The sequence below is a fragment of the Denticeps clupeoides genome, chromosome 20 (assembly GCF_900700375.1).
Source record: "Denticeps clupeoides chromosome 20, fDenClu1.1, whole genome shotgun sequence".
In the NCBI taxonomy this organism is placed as follows: Eukaryota; Metazoa; Chordata; class Actinopteri; order Clupeiformes; family Denticipitidae; genus Denticeps; species Denticeps clupeoides.
Genome location: NC_041726.1, coordinates 14,929,720 through 14,947,033, shown reverse-complemented (window position 1 = coordinate 14,947,033; position 17,314 = coordinate 14,929,720). Strand labels below are relative to the sequence as shown.

General features: G+C 44.2%; 2 protein-coding genes across 6 annotated transcripts; both read right to left on the bottom strand.

The window, feature by feature from the left end:
• Nucleotides 1–5,803: 5,803 nt before the first annotated feature.
• On the bottom strand, nucleotides 5,804–11,696 carry LOC114770551 (tRNA-dihydrouridine(47) synthase [NAD(P)(+)]-like). Of its 3 annotated transcripts, XM_028964574.1 has the most exons (15): nucleotides 11,635–11,668; nucleotides 11,546–11,552; nucleotides 11,333–11,417; nucleotides 10,996–11,239; nucleotides 10,058–10,549; nucleotides 9,450–9,491; nucleotides 8,526–8,678; nucleotides 8,101–8,217; nucleotides 7,911–7,976; nucleotides 7,637–7,747; nucleotides 7,436–7,532; nucleotides 7,091–7,166; nucleotides 6,800–6,988; nucleotides 6,418–6,575; nucleotides 5,804–6,309 (listed from the first exon to the last, which is right to left on the bottom strand). In XM_028964574.1, exons 3-15 carry the CDS (start codon nucleotides 11,410–11,412, stop codon nucleotides 6,170–6,172), a joined length of 1,965 nt encoding a protein of 654 aa, XP_028820407.1. In that variant the 5' UTR covers nucleotides 11,413–11,417; nucleotides 11,546–11,552; nucleotides 11,635–11,668; the 3' UTR covers nucleotides 5,804–6,169. The 3 variants fall into 3 exon arrangements, with proteins under 3 accessions (XP_028820407.1, XP_028820408.1, XP_028820406.1); XM_028964575.1 differs by having other exon boundaries at nucleotides 6,447–6,575; nucleotides 11,546–11,696; XM_028964573.1 differs by lacking the exon at nucleotides 11,546–11,552 and having other exon boundaries at nucleotides 11,635–11,663.
• Nucleotides 11,697–12,379: 683 nt separating this feature from the next.
• Nucleotides 12,380–15,434, bottom strand: LOC114770557 (transcription termination factor 1, mitochondrial-like). Of its 3 annotated transcripts, XM_028964586.1 has the most exons (3): nucleotides 15,403–15,432; nucleotides 14,596–14,677; nucleotides 12,380–13,776 (listed from the first exon to the last, which is right to left on the bottom strand). In XM_028964586.1, exon 3 carries the CDS (start codon nucleotides 13,708–13,710, stop codon nucleotides 12,598–12,600), a length of 1,113 nt encoding a protein of 370 aa, XP_028820419.1. In that variant the 5' UTR covers nucleotides 13,711–13,776; nucleotides 14,596–14,677; nucleotides 15,403–15,432; the 3' UTR covers nucleotides 12,380–12,597. The 3 variants fall into 3 exon arrangements, with proteins under 3 accessions (XP_028820419.1, XP_028820417.1, XP_028820418.1); XM_028964584.1 differs by lacking the exon at nucleotides 14,596–14,677 and having other exon boundaries at nucleotides 15,403–15,434; XM_028964585.1 differs by lacking the exons at nucleotides 14,596–14,677; nucleotides 15,403–15,432 and adding an exon at nucleotides 15,242–15,393.
• Nucleotides 15,435–17,314: the final 1,880 nt, after the last annotated feature.

The window sequence follows — 17,314 nt, the reverse complement described above, 5'->3', positions numbered from 1 at the left end:
CAAGTTCAATGCTCACTGCAGTTGGTGAAGTGACCATCAAGGTCTATGGCTATGTCATCCAAATGGTGCGCTCTGAGTTCAGCATGGTCAGGGTGAGTTCATTCACTGCACTGTATTGTAAATTAGCAGCAATTGCTCATTGTTCAAAACTTTTTTTTTTAATTATTATTATTGTTTCCTTGATTTATTGTTCTGTGTAATTGTCAGGTCAACTATGATGTCTGGTCCCTGCCTGTTACCCTGAAAAGTGGTCAAGGGCAAATTAACATGATCCAGAGTGGTCTGTCTGTAGTCTTGTGGACAGACTTTGGGTTGACAGTCCAGTATGACTGGGAGGAATACGTCTTGGTCACAGTGCCCAGCAGCTTCATGGGAATGATGTGTGGTCTGTGCGGGAACTTCAACGGCCAGCAGACAGATGACATCCCCTCGTCCAATGTGGATGACTTTGGCCATAGCTGGAGGGTGCCAGGTCAGCCCGGTGAAGCCTACTGCAGCGATGAGTGCAGCGGCGAGTGTGGAGGCTGCAACTTCATTAAGCGCCTGGCAGCCGACGTTTTCTGCAGTGTCCTGACGCCCATTGTGGATTTCCAGTTCAGAAACTGCCACTCCCTCATCAACTCAAAGACCCTTCTGGAGATGTGCAAGTTTGACTACTGCAGGGGTGCAAGTATGAAGAACTACATTTGCGACACCTTGCAGGTCTACACAGACGCCTGCCAGCGAGCTGGTGTCAAAGTTTTTGACTGGAGACACCTTGCACACTGTCGTAAGTAAAACTGCAACTCAAAAAATAAAATGGCTGTAACATAGATTCCATCGAAGTGTATTAACTCGAGCCTCGAAGAGCCACTGAATTAATCTAACTTTATTCCTTCAATCCATAGCCAATCCCACTTGCCCAGACAACAGCCACTATGAACAGTGTGGGAATGCCTGCCCTAGTACTTGTGGCAACCCAGTTGCACCGTCTTCATGCACTTACCCATGCGTCGAGACCTGCACCTGTGACACCGGCTATGTGCGCAGTGGAAAGAAATGTGTCCACCAGGACGAGTGTGGCTGCCAGTACAACGGCCGCTACCTCCAGGTCGGACAGTCCTTCTGGGGCGATGACCAGTGCACCGTCAAGATGACATGTACCACAGGGGCCAAACTCCAGAGCCAGCAGACCAGTTGCCCATTGGGTCAAACCTGTGAGGTGATTAATGGGATCCGGGACTGCTACCCATTAACATACGCCACCTGCATGGTGTCTGGTGATCCCCACTACATGACGTTTGATGGGGAAACGTACAGCTTCCAGGGCACATGCGTGTACCAAATGGCCGGGGTCTGCACAAAGAAAGCTGGCCTGGAGCCCTTTAACGTGCTTGTCCAAAATGATGGCCGAGATAAGAAGATAGGATCCGTTACAAAGCTGGTGGAGTTCCAGGTCTACGGAAACACCTTTGTGATCACCAAAGAGCACCCTGGATTGGTTATGGTAGGTTCCATGTAATTTGTCACTCTGGAAAAATATGTTGTGGTTGTTTTTTTAACGTTCTAACCTCTTTTGTAGATAAACGGTGAACTGACCAACATGCCTGTAACAGCAGTTTCCGGCAAGGTGAAAATCTATGCCAGCGGCTTCTTTGCGGTCATTGAGACTGATTTTGGGGTGAAAGTGTCCTATGACTGGAATGCTGTGGCCTATGTGGTGGTTCCCAACACGTACATGGGCGCTATGTGTGGCATGTGTGGGAACTTTAACCACAATGCCACTGACGACTTGCGTATGAAGGATGGGACGGAAGCAAACACCGCCCAGGAGCTGGGTCAAAGCTGGCGCGTGGCCGAAATCCCCGGCTGCGTCGATGGGTGCAAGGGTCCTTGCCCCGATTGTGACATTACCCAGAAAATTCAGTACGAGACCAACGAGTTCTGTGGCATGCTGAAAGATCCTTCCGGTCCTTTCCGCGACTGCGTCTCCAGGATTGATCCGAGCGCCTTCTTCCAAAACTGCCTCTATGATGTTTGTCTGTACCAGGGCAAAGGAAGCATGCAGTGCAAGAGCCTTACTGCTTACACCACTGCCTGCCAAGCTAAAGGCATCACTGTGTACCCCTGGAGAACATCTTCATTCTGCAGTAAGAGCACTACAGCTGAAAAGCTATTAGAGTTGTACTCCTTAAAGGTCCCCCATTATGCTTTTATATCGGCCTTATTGGTCCCCTAATACTGTATCTGAAGTCTCTTTCCTAAATTTAGCCGTGGTGCAGAATTACAGACTCTTTGATCCAGTCCCACAATGAGATTTCCCCAGGATGCACTGTTTCTGTGTCTGTGGCTTTAAATGTAAATGAGGAGGAGAGAGGCGGGACGAGGAGGAGACAATTTCCTAGCATGTTCTATTCTTGACAAGTTAGGCCTTATCAGGGCTCTTAGTTTTGTAACTCAAAATCTATCGAAACTGAACGAGAATTGCTGGTGTCTTCCTCTTGTAAGTCGTTTTGGGTAAAAGCGTCTGCTAAGTAAAGTAAAGTAAAGTACAGTAAAGTAAAGAGCAGCCTATAGAAGTTGAGATGGCATTCGCCATCCAGATTCGACCATCTGAGCTCGTAGTAGCCTAGTGGGTAACACACTCGCCTATGAACCAGAAGACCCAGGTTCGAATCCCACTGACTACCATTGTGTCCCTGAGCAAGACCCTCTGGATAAGGGCGTCTGATAAATGCTGTAAATGTAAATGTAAATCTGAGCTGCTGCTCTCTGTGAAACAGAATGGCCAGAGCACACTTTACCATTTACCTATCACCATTTCTAGCAGCTGCAGACTAGGGGATCTTATTTTAATATTAAATAATCTCACAAAGTCCATTTTTCAGAATAAGGGACCTTTAACGCAGCAGCATGCAAAAAGAAAATTCTTTTCACTCAGTGGTCCACATAAATTTTTAACTTCTTCCTCATCATTTGTGCAATGTGTACTAGCAATCAACCATGAATAAAGAACACAAAGAAATCCATAATAATTTTCAACTGTTTTCCCCATAGGCATCCAGTGCCCAGCCAACAGCCACTATGACATTTGTGTTAGTGGATGTCCCACTAACTGCCAGAATCTTACTATATATGAAAGCTGCAATGCTCCATGCCAGGAAGGTTGCACCTGTGACAGTGGCTACGTTGTCAGTGGGGTCCAGTGTGTCCCATTGTCACAGTGTGGCTGCCAGTATAAAGACAGATACTACAAAATCGGGCAGGTTTTCTATCCAGACGGCCTATGTGCGGAGGAGTGTGTCTGTAATGGAAAAGATGGGGTAAGAGGATACTTCAAAGCCTATACCCAGAATTACAGTCCTGCCAGTCCTAGAAAGGTCATGTCTTTGATCTTTGATGTTTTTCAGGTGTCATGTAAGCAGTTCACCTGTGGCCCCCAGGAGAAGTGTGAAGTGAAGAACGGCGTCAGATCCTGCCAGCCCACTGCCAAGGGCGTGTGCTCCATATCTGGAGACCCCCACTACAATACTTTCGACAATGACACCTTCACTTTCCAGGGCACCTGTACGTACATAGCCGCCGAAGGCTGTCACCTGGAAGGCACTCACCTCAGTCCCTTTTCCGTGGTGGTCGAAAACGAGAAGTGGTATGCCATGTCTGACGACCCAAATGTTTCCGTTGCCAAGCTGGTGGCAGTGGAGGTTTACGGCATGATCATTATCCTGCGTAGGAATCAAATTGGACTGGTTATGGTTGGTATTCCGTGTCCTACTATGTCCTAGCTATGACATTAACAGTAAATCTATGGTGCAGATTCTTGAGGCATTATGGGTCCCGGTTTTCTTCCTCAGGTCAATGGTGCAATGACAAACCTGCCTCTCAACCTGAATAATGGACAAATTAAGGTCTTCCAGGATGGAACCAATGATGTCATTTTGACTGACTTTGGGCTGAAAGTGACTTATGACCTTGTGTACCATGTCACCATCACTGTGCCCAGTAACTACTATGGCAAAACGTGCGGCCTTTGTGGCAACTTCAATGGTAAAAAGGGTGACGAGTTTCAGCTGCCTGATGGCAAAACTACCAAAGACCTAAATGCCTTTGGGGCAGCATGGAAAGTAAGTGTGCCAGGAGTTGTGTGTGACAATGGCTGCAGTGGTGATGTGTGCCCCAAGTGCGACCCGAGCAAGCAGCCCACAATCGAGTCCGACTGCTCTATCATCACAAACCCCAACGATCCCTTTGCCGCCTGCCAGTCCATTATAGACCCTGCACCATATTTCAGAGATTGCGTCTATGATGTATGCATTGTGGGATCAACAGGAAACACCAAGATGCTCTGCCATAGTATAGCAGCCTACATGATCGATTGCCAGAACGTTGGAGTGCAAGTTCAGAACTGGAGGTCTGCCAACTTCTGTCGTAAGTATTCAAAGGCCCAAAAGGTCCGCCAAACCAACTATTCATTCAATAAGGTCCGAAAGCAGATTACTGGCTAAACATCTCTCTCTGGTCCTCAGCTTTAACCTGCCCAGCCAACAGCCACTATGAAACCTGTGCTGAGACCTGTGCAACACCCTGCCCAGGCCTCTCTGGCATTGCCTGCACCGAAACCTGTGCTGAAGGCTGCGCCTGCAACACTGGCTACTACTTCAACGGGAGTGCCTGTGTTGCACTGGATCAATGCAGCTGCTACATCAACGGATACTCCGTCAAGGTAAACGCCAAAGAATCCTGATGTTCTGGAGAATATGCCAGGCAGCATGCTTTCAGTGTCAGGTAGGCTTTGAAGGTAACCATGTTATAATAATTTGACCTCTTTTCTCAGCTTGGACAAGCTATTGTGTCCGAAGATTGCCACTTCATTTACATCTGCCAGGCATCAGGGGTAGGCCTGATCGAGCCCTTAATTTGTAGCGACAACGAGGTCTGCCAAGTTAGGAACGAAGTCCGTGGCTGCTTCCCTAAAGAGTGCGTAGTGAGCACCAATGGAATGGTCACCACATTTAATGGGCTGGATAGCGAAGTCAACCTTAGCGGGGCATATGAGATAGTGAAAGTGTGCAACGAGAGCCAGGATGACTTGTACTTCCGGGTCGTGGTGAAGCTGCAGTCCTGTAAGGACACCGGCAAGATGAAAGCTGTGGCTATTTATGCCTTCTTCCAAGACCACATCATCACCGTGAATGACAAGTTTGAGAGCTGGGTAAACGTGTTTACAGACATTACATTATTAAGCTCAGGTTTCTTAGACCATGTTTGTTAACCAGCATTCCCCTCTTTTACTGGTAGGTCAATGGCAAGAAGGTTTCCCTACCCAGCCAACTGGAAAAAGACATCTCAGTACAAGTCTCTGAGAAAAAAGTAGTAATTGAGAAGAAGAATGGCCTTAAGATGACTTACAGCCAGTCGCTTGAGCTCACAGTAACAGTCAGTGAGAAGGTTGCAGACAAAGTGTGCGGCGCTTGTGGAAAAACCGCCAAGGCCAATCTGCTCAGCTACCTTCCTCAGGCTGGCTTCAGCCAGAAGTACATGGATAAGTGGCTGGCACCTGACTTTCCAACCTGGTACGTTCAAGAATAATATTATCCTCTGTAGTTGGTCTTGGTCACATGCTTGTTTTATAATAAAAATATTAAAATGCAATTTTTTCCCTCCTTTACAGCTATTGAGAAATGCTGTTCAAAATGGACCTTTTGATCAGACTACATTCTATTTAAATCACACTAAAAAGGAGTAAAACAGTAGTTAGACTTAGAATGTCAAATATGGTAGTTAAGCAGATCAAATAATCTGTTAACAAATGACAGTTACAGGGTGCAATAAAATCTGTTTTATTTAAGTCATATTAATCTGTTTATGTAGTATACTTTTTACATTTTGGACAATTATGTGCATTTCATTAAACAATGTAAATATGGCTTGTCCCCAATATTGTATGGTTATTTCAAACACATTTCATGTTAAAATGACACTTGCTTCCTCTCACAGTTCTCACCTAATTTCCAACAAAACCACAAAAGGCCCCACTTCCTTTCACCAATCCAAGGTTTTTAATTACAGAACAAAAATTACCTGATGCATCATATTAAAATATGTAGCCTTAAGCAATTTAGTGATTTCCTGATACAATTTCAAATTCATTGCAGGAGGATGGGCTTATGGTCCATTTAAAAATATTTAATTAAAATAAACTAGAACAAAAAAAAAACATAACACTACAATTTATTGCCACTCTGATACTTAATAGGTTACTTATATGCATTGGCTTTGTGTTTTGGAAGAAAGCTGAAGTTCTTGGGGACAGGTCCAAGCAGCATTTCACTGCAAAAAAAAAAAAAAAAAAGATTTTCTTAAAAAAAGCAAGCAATGCACATAAAATGTATATGGCAAATGTTCATTTGCCACTTAATTATTATGATATTAGTTTACAATTGTAAAGGTGGGTGTCTTGTGTTGACCTTATCTTCACCCAGTCGTCCACATGCTGACTGGCCATAAGGGACTCCATGTAGTCTCTACCCATGTAGAATGGTGGTCGCTCATTAATCTTCTGGGGCACTCTCTCTAACAGTCCTACAGGAATATATCTGGGGGAAAATTATAGTGAGGGGGAAAAAATAAAAAATCAACCACAGAGGTTTTATGGAAGGATTTTTCCTGTTTGACATACAAACTTTAATGTGCATCACTACATAGGCAATTTACTCATTACATAAAACACACAAAAACATTTTTCTTCAAATAAGGAGATGTTTCCAGTGCCAGTGTAGTGAAACAATGGAAGGTGTGCACTCTCAAGTCAAAAATCCACCTGCACGTGAAGGACAGCCACTCCAGCAGGAAGGTCCTGGTCTTCTCGATACCCTGCGTGTCAGACCCCCAGTGCTCCATGCCAAAATGGGTGAAGTCGCGAAGGATGTCCAGGCGCTCGCTGGAGGAAATGTCCCAGTGCCTCTGCTCCTTAATCTCAGTGAAAATCCAGGGTTTGATCAGGGCACCTCTGAGAGGCAGAAAAGGGGAAACGGCCATGTTTCCTTGATGTGTGTACTCTTTATATATTTTTTAAATATTTTAAGTCATTTTTTATATTTTAAAAACAAACCTTGCCACCATAAGCCCTGATACTCCAGTTTCTCTAGCTCGCATTGCATCCTCCCAAGAAAGTATGTCTCCATTACCTACGTGAAAAGTAAGAAAACAGCAATAAGAACAAAAATAAAAAAGTAGATACAGGGACTACACAATGGTAGTAAGTGGTTCATTAGTACGCAACTACAACCTCTCTGCACTAATTAGAAAATTATTTGAAAAGTACAATAGATTGTTAAACAGCTGAATTCGACACGTCATACAGGGCACGCCAGTGCTAATAAGATAAAGCACAGCGAGAGCGAAAGCACACAAGTGTATAGGCACTCAGCAGAGATAATACAACAGGTCTGTTTACCAAAGAGTGGGATGGGGCTGGCGATTTTAGAGCACACGTCGATATACTCCCAGTCAGCCAGCTTGGTGTAGCGCTGTTCACGCGACCTGCCATGTAACTGGGCAACACACCGAATGGAACGGAACAGACAACAACAGTAAAGGCTCATTTTATTTGTGAACGTTCACACTGGTAGATAATTACACGTCAGAACAGTCATACCGTGATGAGCGATACACCCCACTTCTTCATTTCTGGAATGAGTTTGTGGGCAATGTTGGTTTTGTCCTGGACACCGGTACGGATCTTCACAGTTACCGGCACGTCCAGGACCTGTGGAATAAAACAAGTTCCATGATAATCTGCACCATCTTGATGTAAACCTAGGAATTCTCTGTAAGATAGAGATGTTGAAAGCTGATATTTAAGATCTTTACACTTCCTGTCAGTTAATTAAAAGCATAAAATTCTGTAATAGTGTTATGTGTGTACATACAGAGTTCATTCCTCTAACGATCTTCTCAAACTTGTTGGTACGCATCATCAGTCCACAGCCTGCACCCTAGGAAGAGGCCAACAAACATAACAAAATGTAAATGAGCACACGGGTCATCATACTTGTCGTTTGCTGTAAACTGTAAGATTTTTTATAGGATCCTGTTCAGCCAAAACATCACACCAATTACCTTCTTGAAGACCAGGTCAATTGGACAGCCAGAGTTGATGTCCACAAAGTCCACCTCAATGTTGTCATTCAGCAGCTCAGCACATCTGGTCATGGTGTCTGGAAAACAGCCTTCGAGCTAAAGAAAGGAAACAAATGCACAATAATAATTATTGAATAAGGGATATAACCTATGAAAATCCCACAGTATGCCGTATTACAATTTAAAAAAAGAGTTATATAAATAATGTTATAAAAATAGTTTCTAAGTTGTATTGATCGTAAGTGTTGTCTGCTTCCCCCTGGTGATTAATAAAGGTACTACAGGGCAGGGGTTAATTAATTGTGTTTATGTTAATAGAACAATTACAGCACTTGTATGTAATTTTGCTTATTCATCTGATCTATTGTGGGTTTCCGATGCATCTTGCAGCCCAATGGTCTGACCTGAACTCCGAAAAGATCCTCGCTCTCATGCCTCTTCAGCAGAGCCCACTCTGAGGCCTGGCCCTGCAGCAGGTTGGTGCACATGGCCATCTCCCCACATGTGATGTCAGCACCAAAGCGTTTGCAAATGCGCCGAAAAGGCAGATTTCCACACTGCAGCAATAAAGTGAAGTAAAGACTGTGGGTGCAGAATGAAGGTGCATCAAGTTCTTTTGTGAACCGAATTCTGTGTGATCATCATTTTTACATCAAGCAGGTTCGCTTTCATGTTTCAGACGACCCATTTATATTACAGTAAGATTGGGGTCACCGTTGATACAGAACTGTCATATATTACCCTCATTCAGTTTTGAAGTTAAGGCTGAACACTTGTGTATATCAAAAAAAAATTTTTATTGCTATAAAAGCAAAGTAATTGAAGAAATTTTTAGTGATGTTAAATATTTTCCCCTTTACACAAAAATGCAATGACTTATGAAAGTTCATGAAAGGTTTTTCAAATAATCATCCGTTACAAATATATCATGATTGTATTGTAGAATTGACAGTATTTCAATAACATAGTTATTGCTGATGATGCATCAAATTTTTTTTTTGTATCACATGATTCTCTGTGATTACCAGCCCTTATTATAAAAGGTGAACGGTCAAGAAAGACCAGTGTGATAAAAAAACAGAACGAGTTGAACAATAAGACTTGGAATGTGATTGCTATTCCTACAAATCAGCAGTCAGCAATCCTCATGGCTCTCCCTCACTGCACACCGCAAACGCAGCACTATACGCAGAACCCCGTTCATTGTTTTCTACGGCATACCCTGCTCCAGGGTGTGGTTTTTACTCTGGGGCCTAGCATTATACTAACGCAGGGCCACGTCGCAGATTGCAAAATAGAGGTCAATGTGTTTAACCTTACACACCTACCGTTGTCAAGGGAGCCAGATACAGCTTGTCTCTAAAATCCACCTGGTTTAAAAAAAAAAAAAAAAAACAGAACAATGAACATTTAAATAACCGGAAGTGAAGAGCCAAACAAGAAGTTCGAATTTATGTTCGCAAATGAGACGACTAAACACACTAAGGGTGTTAAATATGGATACAGTAATATATTGCAATTTTTTTTACGTGATGATATTGTGTCGATACAGGGACATCATTCAGTTCTGACTTATGTTGCTTGGGCTGAATTATTAATGTAATGTGATCCACCCAGATCGTACACAGCATCTATATCAGCTCTGTTTTTTCCGCAATAGGTACGGTATATATCGTGATATAATTCTATCGTGATTCGTATCATATCGAGGATATCATATCCTTGCCAATGCACACCCCTTGAACACACGATTCAGAAATATCGTCAAACTGATCTGCTACAGCCAATGGGAGCAGCAATAACCAGGCAGACATTGTTGTGGGTGGGGCTTTGTGCACTTGTGACATGATTTTATCTGCGATCAGATTTACAAAAATCCTAATCCTAATAATAAATGGTGGGTTAAACGTGTTCAGAGAGCTGAAGTTATCCTCACCTGCTTCTTCTCGCAAGGACGCAATTTGACGAGATCGGCATCGGTCAGAGCGCCGACGGTTTTCACCGCAGCTTCCACGTGCAAGTCTGTCTGCTGCGCTTCAGTTGGCGTCTCCGCTGGTTTGTCCTCAGTGGAAGTGCTTTTGCCACGTTTCTCCCCGCCGTTTTCTCGTTCCATGCTCTTCAGATAGGCTTCGGAGGCTTTGAACGGCACCTGTCTTTTCCGCAGACGCCACTGCAGCTCTTTGTCCAGGGTGTTCTTGACCGTCGTCCGGCCTCCGTTCGCTCTCAGCACCTCCTCGTTCACCAGGTTCTTGAAGTCAGCGTCTGTGTGGGCTTTGGCAAAGCGGCAGGACACCCCGTAGGGACACTTTCCGAGGGTGTCAAAGAGGTAGCACTGGTCCCCGAGGTCCGGTGGCTTTGAGGCCATATACTCGGCAACATTATGGAAGAACTTGCACTTATCGCCATAAAAACATTTGGACTGTTTTTCCTGGACACAGAGCAAGAAAGAAAAAAAGCATAATCTCTATTAGTCTATTATGGGAGGTAGTAGCCTAGTGGGTAACACACAGGTTCAAACCCCACTTCCTACCATCGTGTCCCTGAGCAAGACACTTAACCCTGAGCGTATCCAGTTGGGGACTGTCCCTGTTACTACTGATTGTAATTCGCTCTGGATAAGGGCGTCTGATGAATGCTGTAAATGTAAATGAGACATAGCACGTGGGGAGTGTTCAAGAAGCTACAAAATTCCCAAACCAAGCATGATTTCAGTATACGAAGTAGTTCTAACCGTGTGTGACACACGGACGGAGGGGGTTTGGAAAAGAGCTCGCTGTTAGATCTCCTTATTTCAAAGCTCTCCCAGATACGTGTCATTTCTCGTTTGTGTCTTTTTATTTCTCTCGATAATACGGCGCTCCGCCGTCCTCCCACCTTGATTATTGACGGGCAGAGTCTCTTGCCGTCGTAAGTGTGAGGTTTCATGTGCGGCCTCGACTTGTTCTGGCCGCGCATCTTCTTCTTCTCGCTCGCATCTTCCAGCTTTATTCTCTTCCCCGCCGGCTCCTCGCTTTTTTCCTCCTCCGGGGCATCTCTTCCCTCCTCTTCAGCTTCCTTGTTCCTCTCTTTCCACCCCGAGCTGACAATCTCGTTGAACTTCTCTTTGGATGTGAGGTATCTACAAAAAAAATATTTAAATCATATTCCTGGTAGTAATGGAGAGACGTTTTAACTGGGAAGCCGTCGTTTAGATCATTCATGCTCCACTCACTGCGACTTGATGGCGGCGGCTCCCTTTTCGGCTCCGTTCTCTTCGGGGCTCTCGGCAGCCTTTTCCACGCGGGTCTCCATCCCCACTGCAGCACCACACGCATTCATCAATACACAGAGCAAACAAACGCACGCATTTCACCTAGTAAACGCGCAACTCCATTTTTAACAACAACCTGTAACGTAAACAACGAAATCAAGCTGCACAACTTACGCTCAGTCTAAAAAAAAAAAGACGTCAACTAAAGACACAACTGGGCGATTAAAAATAGAGACGGGCACGACGGAACGAATAATCCTGACCAGGGGCGAGAAAAACCGAGAAACCGACTTCACCACCACATCCAGCACGCCAGCGTGACAGCCCGGCGTGCAGCGCGATAAATTGTCCGGCCGGCGGAACCGGCGTATACTCTGCAGTTCCTGCACGGACGACTTACAACAGCACACCCACACCTGCTTAATAAACAGCCTGAAATAATCCGCAATATTCTTTCGCCAAATGTGGCATCAAAACTATGAATGAACACAGTTATGTACTTAAAAAAAAAAGTGAAATAACTGAAAACATGTTTTATATTCTAGTTTCTTTGCTCTGATTACTGCTTTGCACACTCTTGGCATTCTCTCGATGAGCTTCAAGAGGTCGTCACTTGAAATGCTTCTCCAACAGTCTTGAAGGAGTTCCCAGAGGTGTTTAGCACTTGTTGGTCCAGCTCACCCCAAACCATCTGGACTGGGTTCAGGTCCGGTGACTGTGGAGACCAGGTCTCCACTTTTTGTTAAGTACGAAACTCCACGTGTGTTCATTCATAGTTTTGATGCCTTCAGTGAGGATCTACCAACGTAAATGGTCATGAAAATAAAGAAAACACTTTGAATGAGAAGGTGTCCAAACTTTTTGCCTGTACTGTACATATTTTACTTGTCAGTATTAATTAGCCACGGCCCAAGTTGTAAGACTTTTAAATGAATAATAGAAAGCATTTGTAATTACGTAATTTTATCTTACATAAACATGTTATTTAGAAATATGTTTCTAAAGTTATGAATGTAACAAAAAAAATGTTTTATTGTTTGTTTTCCTCAGGCACACACAGCTTGATTGATAAATGGTGAAGGGTTGTAAAGTATATATAGAGTATTAACCTGGGCATGAAATATTTTTTTACTTCTTGGTGGGAACAAAAAGAGAGAGCGAACAGCTGACATGAGGTTAATGCAAATCAAGCAACAATACAATGCATTAATATAGGCACAACAAACTCATTCTTCACAAGCACTTAGTTTCTCCAACTTGGCTTCAAAACGTTTGCGACTAGTGTCCAAAATGTTAATGCCACTCTTGCCAAAATCATAATCAATCTTGCTTAACTCGTTTAACCGCCACCTCAGGTTCTCAACGCTGAAGTCGAGGACCTTTGGTTTGTGCAGGATCTGTTTGACTTGAATCCCTGCCTTTGTCAAGCAGTCGAGTTTATTACTGATCCGGGCTGGAGACACGAAGAGCACCTGTGAGTAGGTGAGGATCAGCCTCCTCGTGTCGTTCTCGCCGCACCCGAGCATCAGCAGCTTGTCTTGTAACGTGCTGAAGTTCCTTTTCAGGTTCTCATGTGAGAGGTCCAGGATCTCAGCTCCGTGGCCCTGCAGTAGATTCAGCAGCTCTGAGTCGCTCAACTTGAGGGACACCTGGAGAAACTCGATGTTGGCCTTGACCCGCTTGGTGCTGCGGATCAGGATGTACGCGTTTCTGGAAATGATGGCCTTGGCGAACTGATTCGGATGGGCTCCGCCAAGGCTGATGCACACATCCTCTAGAAACTCCACCATCTGCCGGTTGAGCTCCACGCTGTTGGAGAAGGTCCGAGGTGCTGTGGTAAGCAGCCGGTGGAGGTCCTTGGCTTCAATTCCAATCGAACTGAGGAAGACAATGTTCATCTCCAGGTTGTCATTGTCACTGGATCGAAAGAAGGACTCTGGTGAACGATGCAGAATGCTGATGATCTCGCTGTCGCTCTGGAAGATACTTCGCCACAGACTCCAGCGCTCTTTCAGGTGGTCCTCGGTGCGGGTGATGGACCGGGGGAACCTTGAGATGATGCTGGCGATCATCGCCTGGCTGGCTCCTTTGTCCTGCAGGAAACGAACGAGGCCGTGTTCATTGGTGACTGACTTCCTCAAGACACCTGGCTGCCTTTTCCGCGCCATCTTCAGGTCGACGCCCAGCATTCTGAGGTTTCTGAGCAAGCACTCGTTCTCTGGCCTTGCGAGGCTGTCATCGCTGGACAGTCTAGTAAAGAACGCAGGCAGACTCCGGAGGGTCACCAACCACCCCAGGTGAATCGGCCTTCCCTGGACCTTCAGAAGAAGCAGTGGCATTGTTGCCAGATGAAACCAGTCTCTACGCTGCACATGGCAGACCTATTTTTCCAACAAGGAGCCCACCTGAGAACAAAGAACCAACACTACAAATTAACTAGTGGTAACAGCATTCCAGCATAAAGTCTAACGCAATCTTCTAGTTTAAGGTCATCTAGCAATACAAGACACCCCAGCACTTTCTTGGGTTGTCAGTAACAAAAAACACCTCTTTCATGTTAGAATATATAATCTGTTATTCCACTGTTCCATTTTGCACAGCAGTATTTGGCACCTTCCGTTATTCGTTTCACTGGTTTAGCGCTGTCTGTCTTCTTTGTTGTCTACATGTTTTTGCCGTATAGGTCCCCTATGGTGGTAGTAGTAGCCTAGTGGGTAAGACACTCGCCTGTGAACCAGTAGACCCAGGTTCAAATCCCACTTACTACCATTGTGTCCCTGAGCAAGACACTTAACCCTAAGTTGCTCCAGGGGGTACTGTCCCTGTAACTGCTGATTGGAAGTCGCTCTGGATAAGGGCGTCTGATAAATAATGTAAATGTAAAATGTAAATGTCTATTATGAAAACTTGACTTTGTGAGATTATTTAACATTAATATGAGTTGTAAACCATCTATGGTCCTGCAGTGGCTAGAAATGGTGATAGGTGTAAAGAGTGCTCTGTTCATTCTGCTTCGTCCTCCTCGTCCCACCTCTCTCCTCCTCCCGCCTCTCTCCTCCTCATTTAAAGGCTACAGACACTGAAACACCACGTCCTGGGGAAATCTCATTGTGGGACTGGATCAAAGTGGCTGTAATTCTGCACCGCGGCTGAGTTTCGGAAAGAGACCCCAGATACAGTATTAGGTGACCGCTAAGATCGATATAAATTTCATGTCATGGGACCTTTGAATGTTGCTGTGTTCCATGTTTGCACTTCAGCCTCCACTCCTGCAGGTGGCGCAGTACAGCTGGGAACTCTGACTTCCTGCTCGGCATTTCGGGCAGAGCGAAATCTCAAAACATGACAGATCGAACACAGCATCTTGTATTTTTTTCAGCGAACTGTAGAATATCGCAGAATGTACAGTATCACAATATATCGTGATATAATCGTATCGTGAGATCCTAGTGCATACCTGCATTTTATGTCAGTCTAACCTTGTTTAAATGTTACGTGTAGCACCTGGTTCCAGAGAAACGTTGTTTTGTGTAACTATGTACCATCTAACATGCACGAAGCGGAGTGTGTTGGTGTTCAAATTGAACAGTGGACATGGAACGGCCGTCATGGAAACAGAAAGCAATGTAACCAGAGCAAGTTCACGAATTCTCTCCGCTGTGAGAGCAACGCTACTCTGATTTTACATAACAGACCATGAGCACTGTTATTCTGAAAATCTGAGGTGAGGCAGCGGGCATCATTTCTAAAGCGCATTCATTACATAAACAAGCACACATACATTATGCACATACAGGTTCATCTGTGCACAAGACTGCTTTACATGGTTATATTGGAGACGATGAGTGAAAATAAAGTTAAGGAACAAACCTCAGGGTCTAACGTTACATGTATTGGACAATTATCAAAAAAGGAATAAGTCGTTCGCCCATTAACGAATCAAGTAACTGCTGCAAATGCATTGTCACTACTTTTTATTTTATATTTGTATATATACGTGAAAGACGACTGGCTGTCGCTGCGCTACTCACGTGGGTGCCAACCGAGCGCGTCCCCTCGGGTCTCGCCCTTTGAACTGCAAACGAAGGCAAACGATGCGACCTCGTTGTGGGTGTGTGGCGACACCTAGCGTTCCGGAGTAAAAACGGCATCGTTAAAAATGCAATTGCACTCACTACCAATAGATGGCAGCGCACGATTTGCCATAAAATGCTTGTTCTGACCAAGAAGGCGAGTAATAAAAACCCCGTGTACCGTTTTTACCGTTTTAATGTAATCCTGCGCAGCGTATTCAATCAATAAAGATGACGTTACAGCTAACATTCATGGCTCTGTGGGCCACTCTGTCCAAGGCTGTAATCCTACATATGCAGGTGTGGTTTTGGTTTGCAGCCCATTTAAACCCAATGAAGATCTTTTTCCATAAAAATGCCATTAATATCCAAATATGCTGCATGACAAGTACATTTGACATTATTCCTTTTAAATATAAAAAAAACATCAGTTTTTGAACAATTTTTTTCTTGGCACGACCTCCAGCTGACACCTATACCAGATAGCAGTTTCCCTGTTTTCCCTGGTCTATGCATAATTAAAGAGCCCATAGACTTTAACACAGTCTCCAGTATTTTATTTTAATTTGCTCTAGTGCTTTGTAGAGCAGGGGATGGGCTGTCGATTTACACGATGAATGTTCCCCTAAATAGCACATTTTAGGATAAATAAAATATGAAAATGATGGCAAGGTTTCGACATCAACATCATCTTTTTAAGGCAAATGTATTCAAGTGACAGGGTCACATGTTCCTGTTTTGCAATAAAATATTTAGACATGTCCTTGCAGCAGACTTTAATGCAAGCCATGAATAAATGCAGACAATAAATGGAAATAGATAATAGAAGGGACAATGCATTCCAAAAATGTTTCTTTTCTCAAACTTTAAGTCAGTTTTGTATGACTTCACCTTGATGGTGATAAACAATTCTGGTTTTGCCCTCTGTGCTTCTAGGACAAGGACAGCAGTCAGAATCGATGCAACACAACAGCCTATTTCCACCAGTTGAAGATGCTCATAAACAACAGGCATCTCCTCCCATTTTAAACTGCTACTCCAATTTCCAACACATACACCTCCCAGTAATACACTGTACGTGAAACGAACACATCCACGTTGTAATGACAGGAAGGAAATACATGGATGGCAATGCAAATTGCTGTCATCTGAATGCTGATAACTACAGCAATGCTGTGCATGTGCTGCTTGAGTTACTGTAGCTGACACCTTATGCATCAATAATACATGGCTTAGACTTGCAGATGGCCAGTGGGACTCAGGCTGCTGCTAGTGCTTTCAAGGCAGCGTGAGTCCACAGGTGGGCTCGGAACACCTCACACTCAGACCAGGTAAGGATGTCCAAAAAACGATGGGTGGAATTCAAAATCTGCCAGACCATAAGCTGCACGGCTCCTGTCAGCCGAAGGCCAGGACCTTCATCTTCTGCTGGTAGGTGCATCGAGCTCACATGAAACCACTGTAATTACACCATGTCCTTCCACAGGCCTTGAGGCGCTAGATGTTTCGCATAAATTTCGACGACTCTCGCATGATAAGGTGTGAAAACGGCGCCGGGGATCTATAAAAAGTAAAAAGTCAGCCGGGGGACCTGTTCAGAAGAGAACTGAGCGCAACACTTTCCCTGCTGTAATAAGCTGCGTTGAGAAGACTTTCAATTTGTAGAAGCCTTGGATTTATTTTCATTTGTATCAGCATGAATTCTTTTGACACTCACAACTTTTAATGATAAATGTCATTCTGTGCAGTCCTGGGGTAATTTTTGAGTTTAATTACTTTTCATACTGAATAGAATATTTAATAAATGCACATCCTCCAGAAAACACTCTTAATAGAAACATAAATACAGAAATATAAAGAAAACCATTTA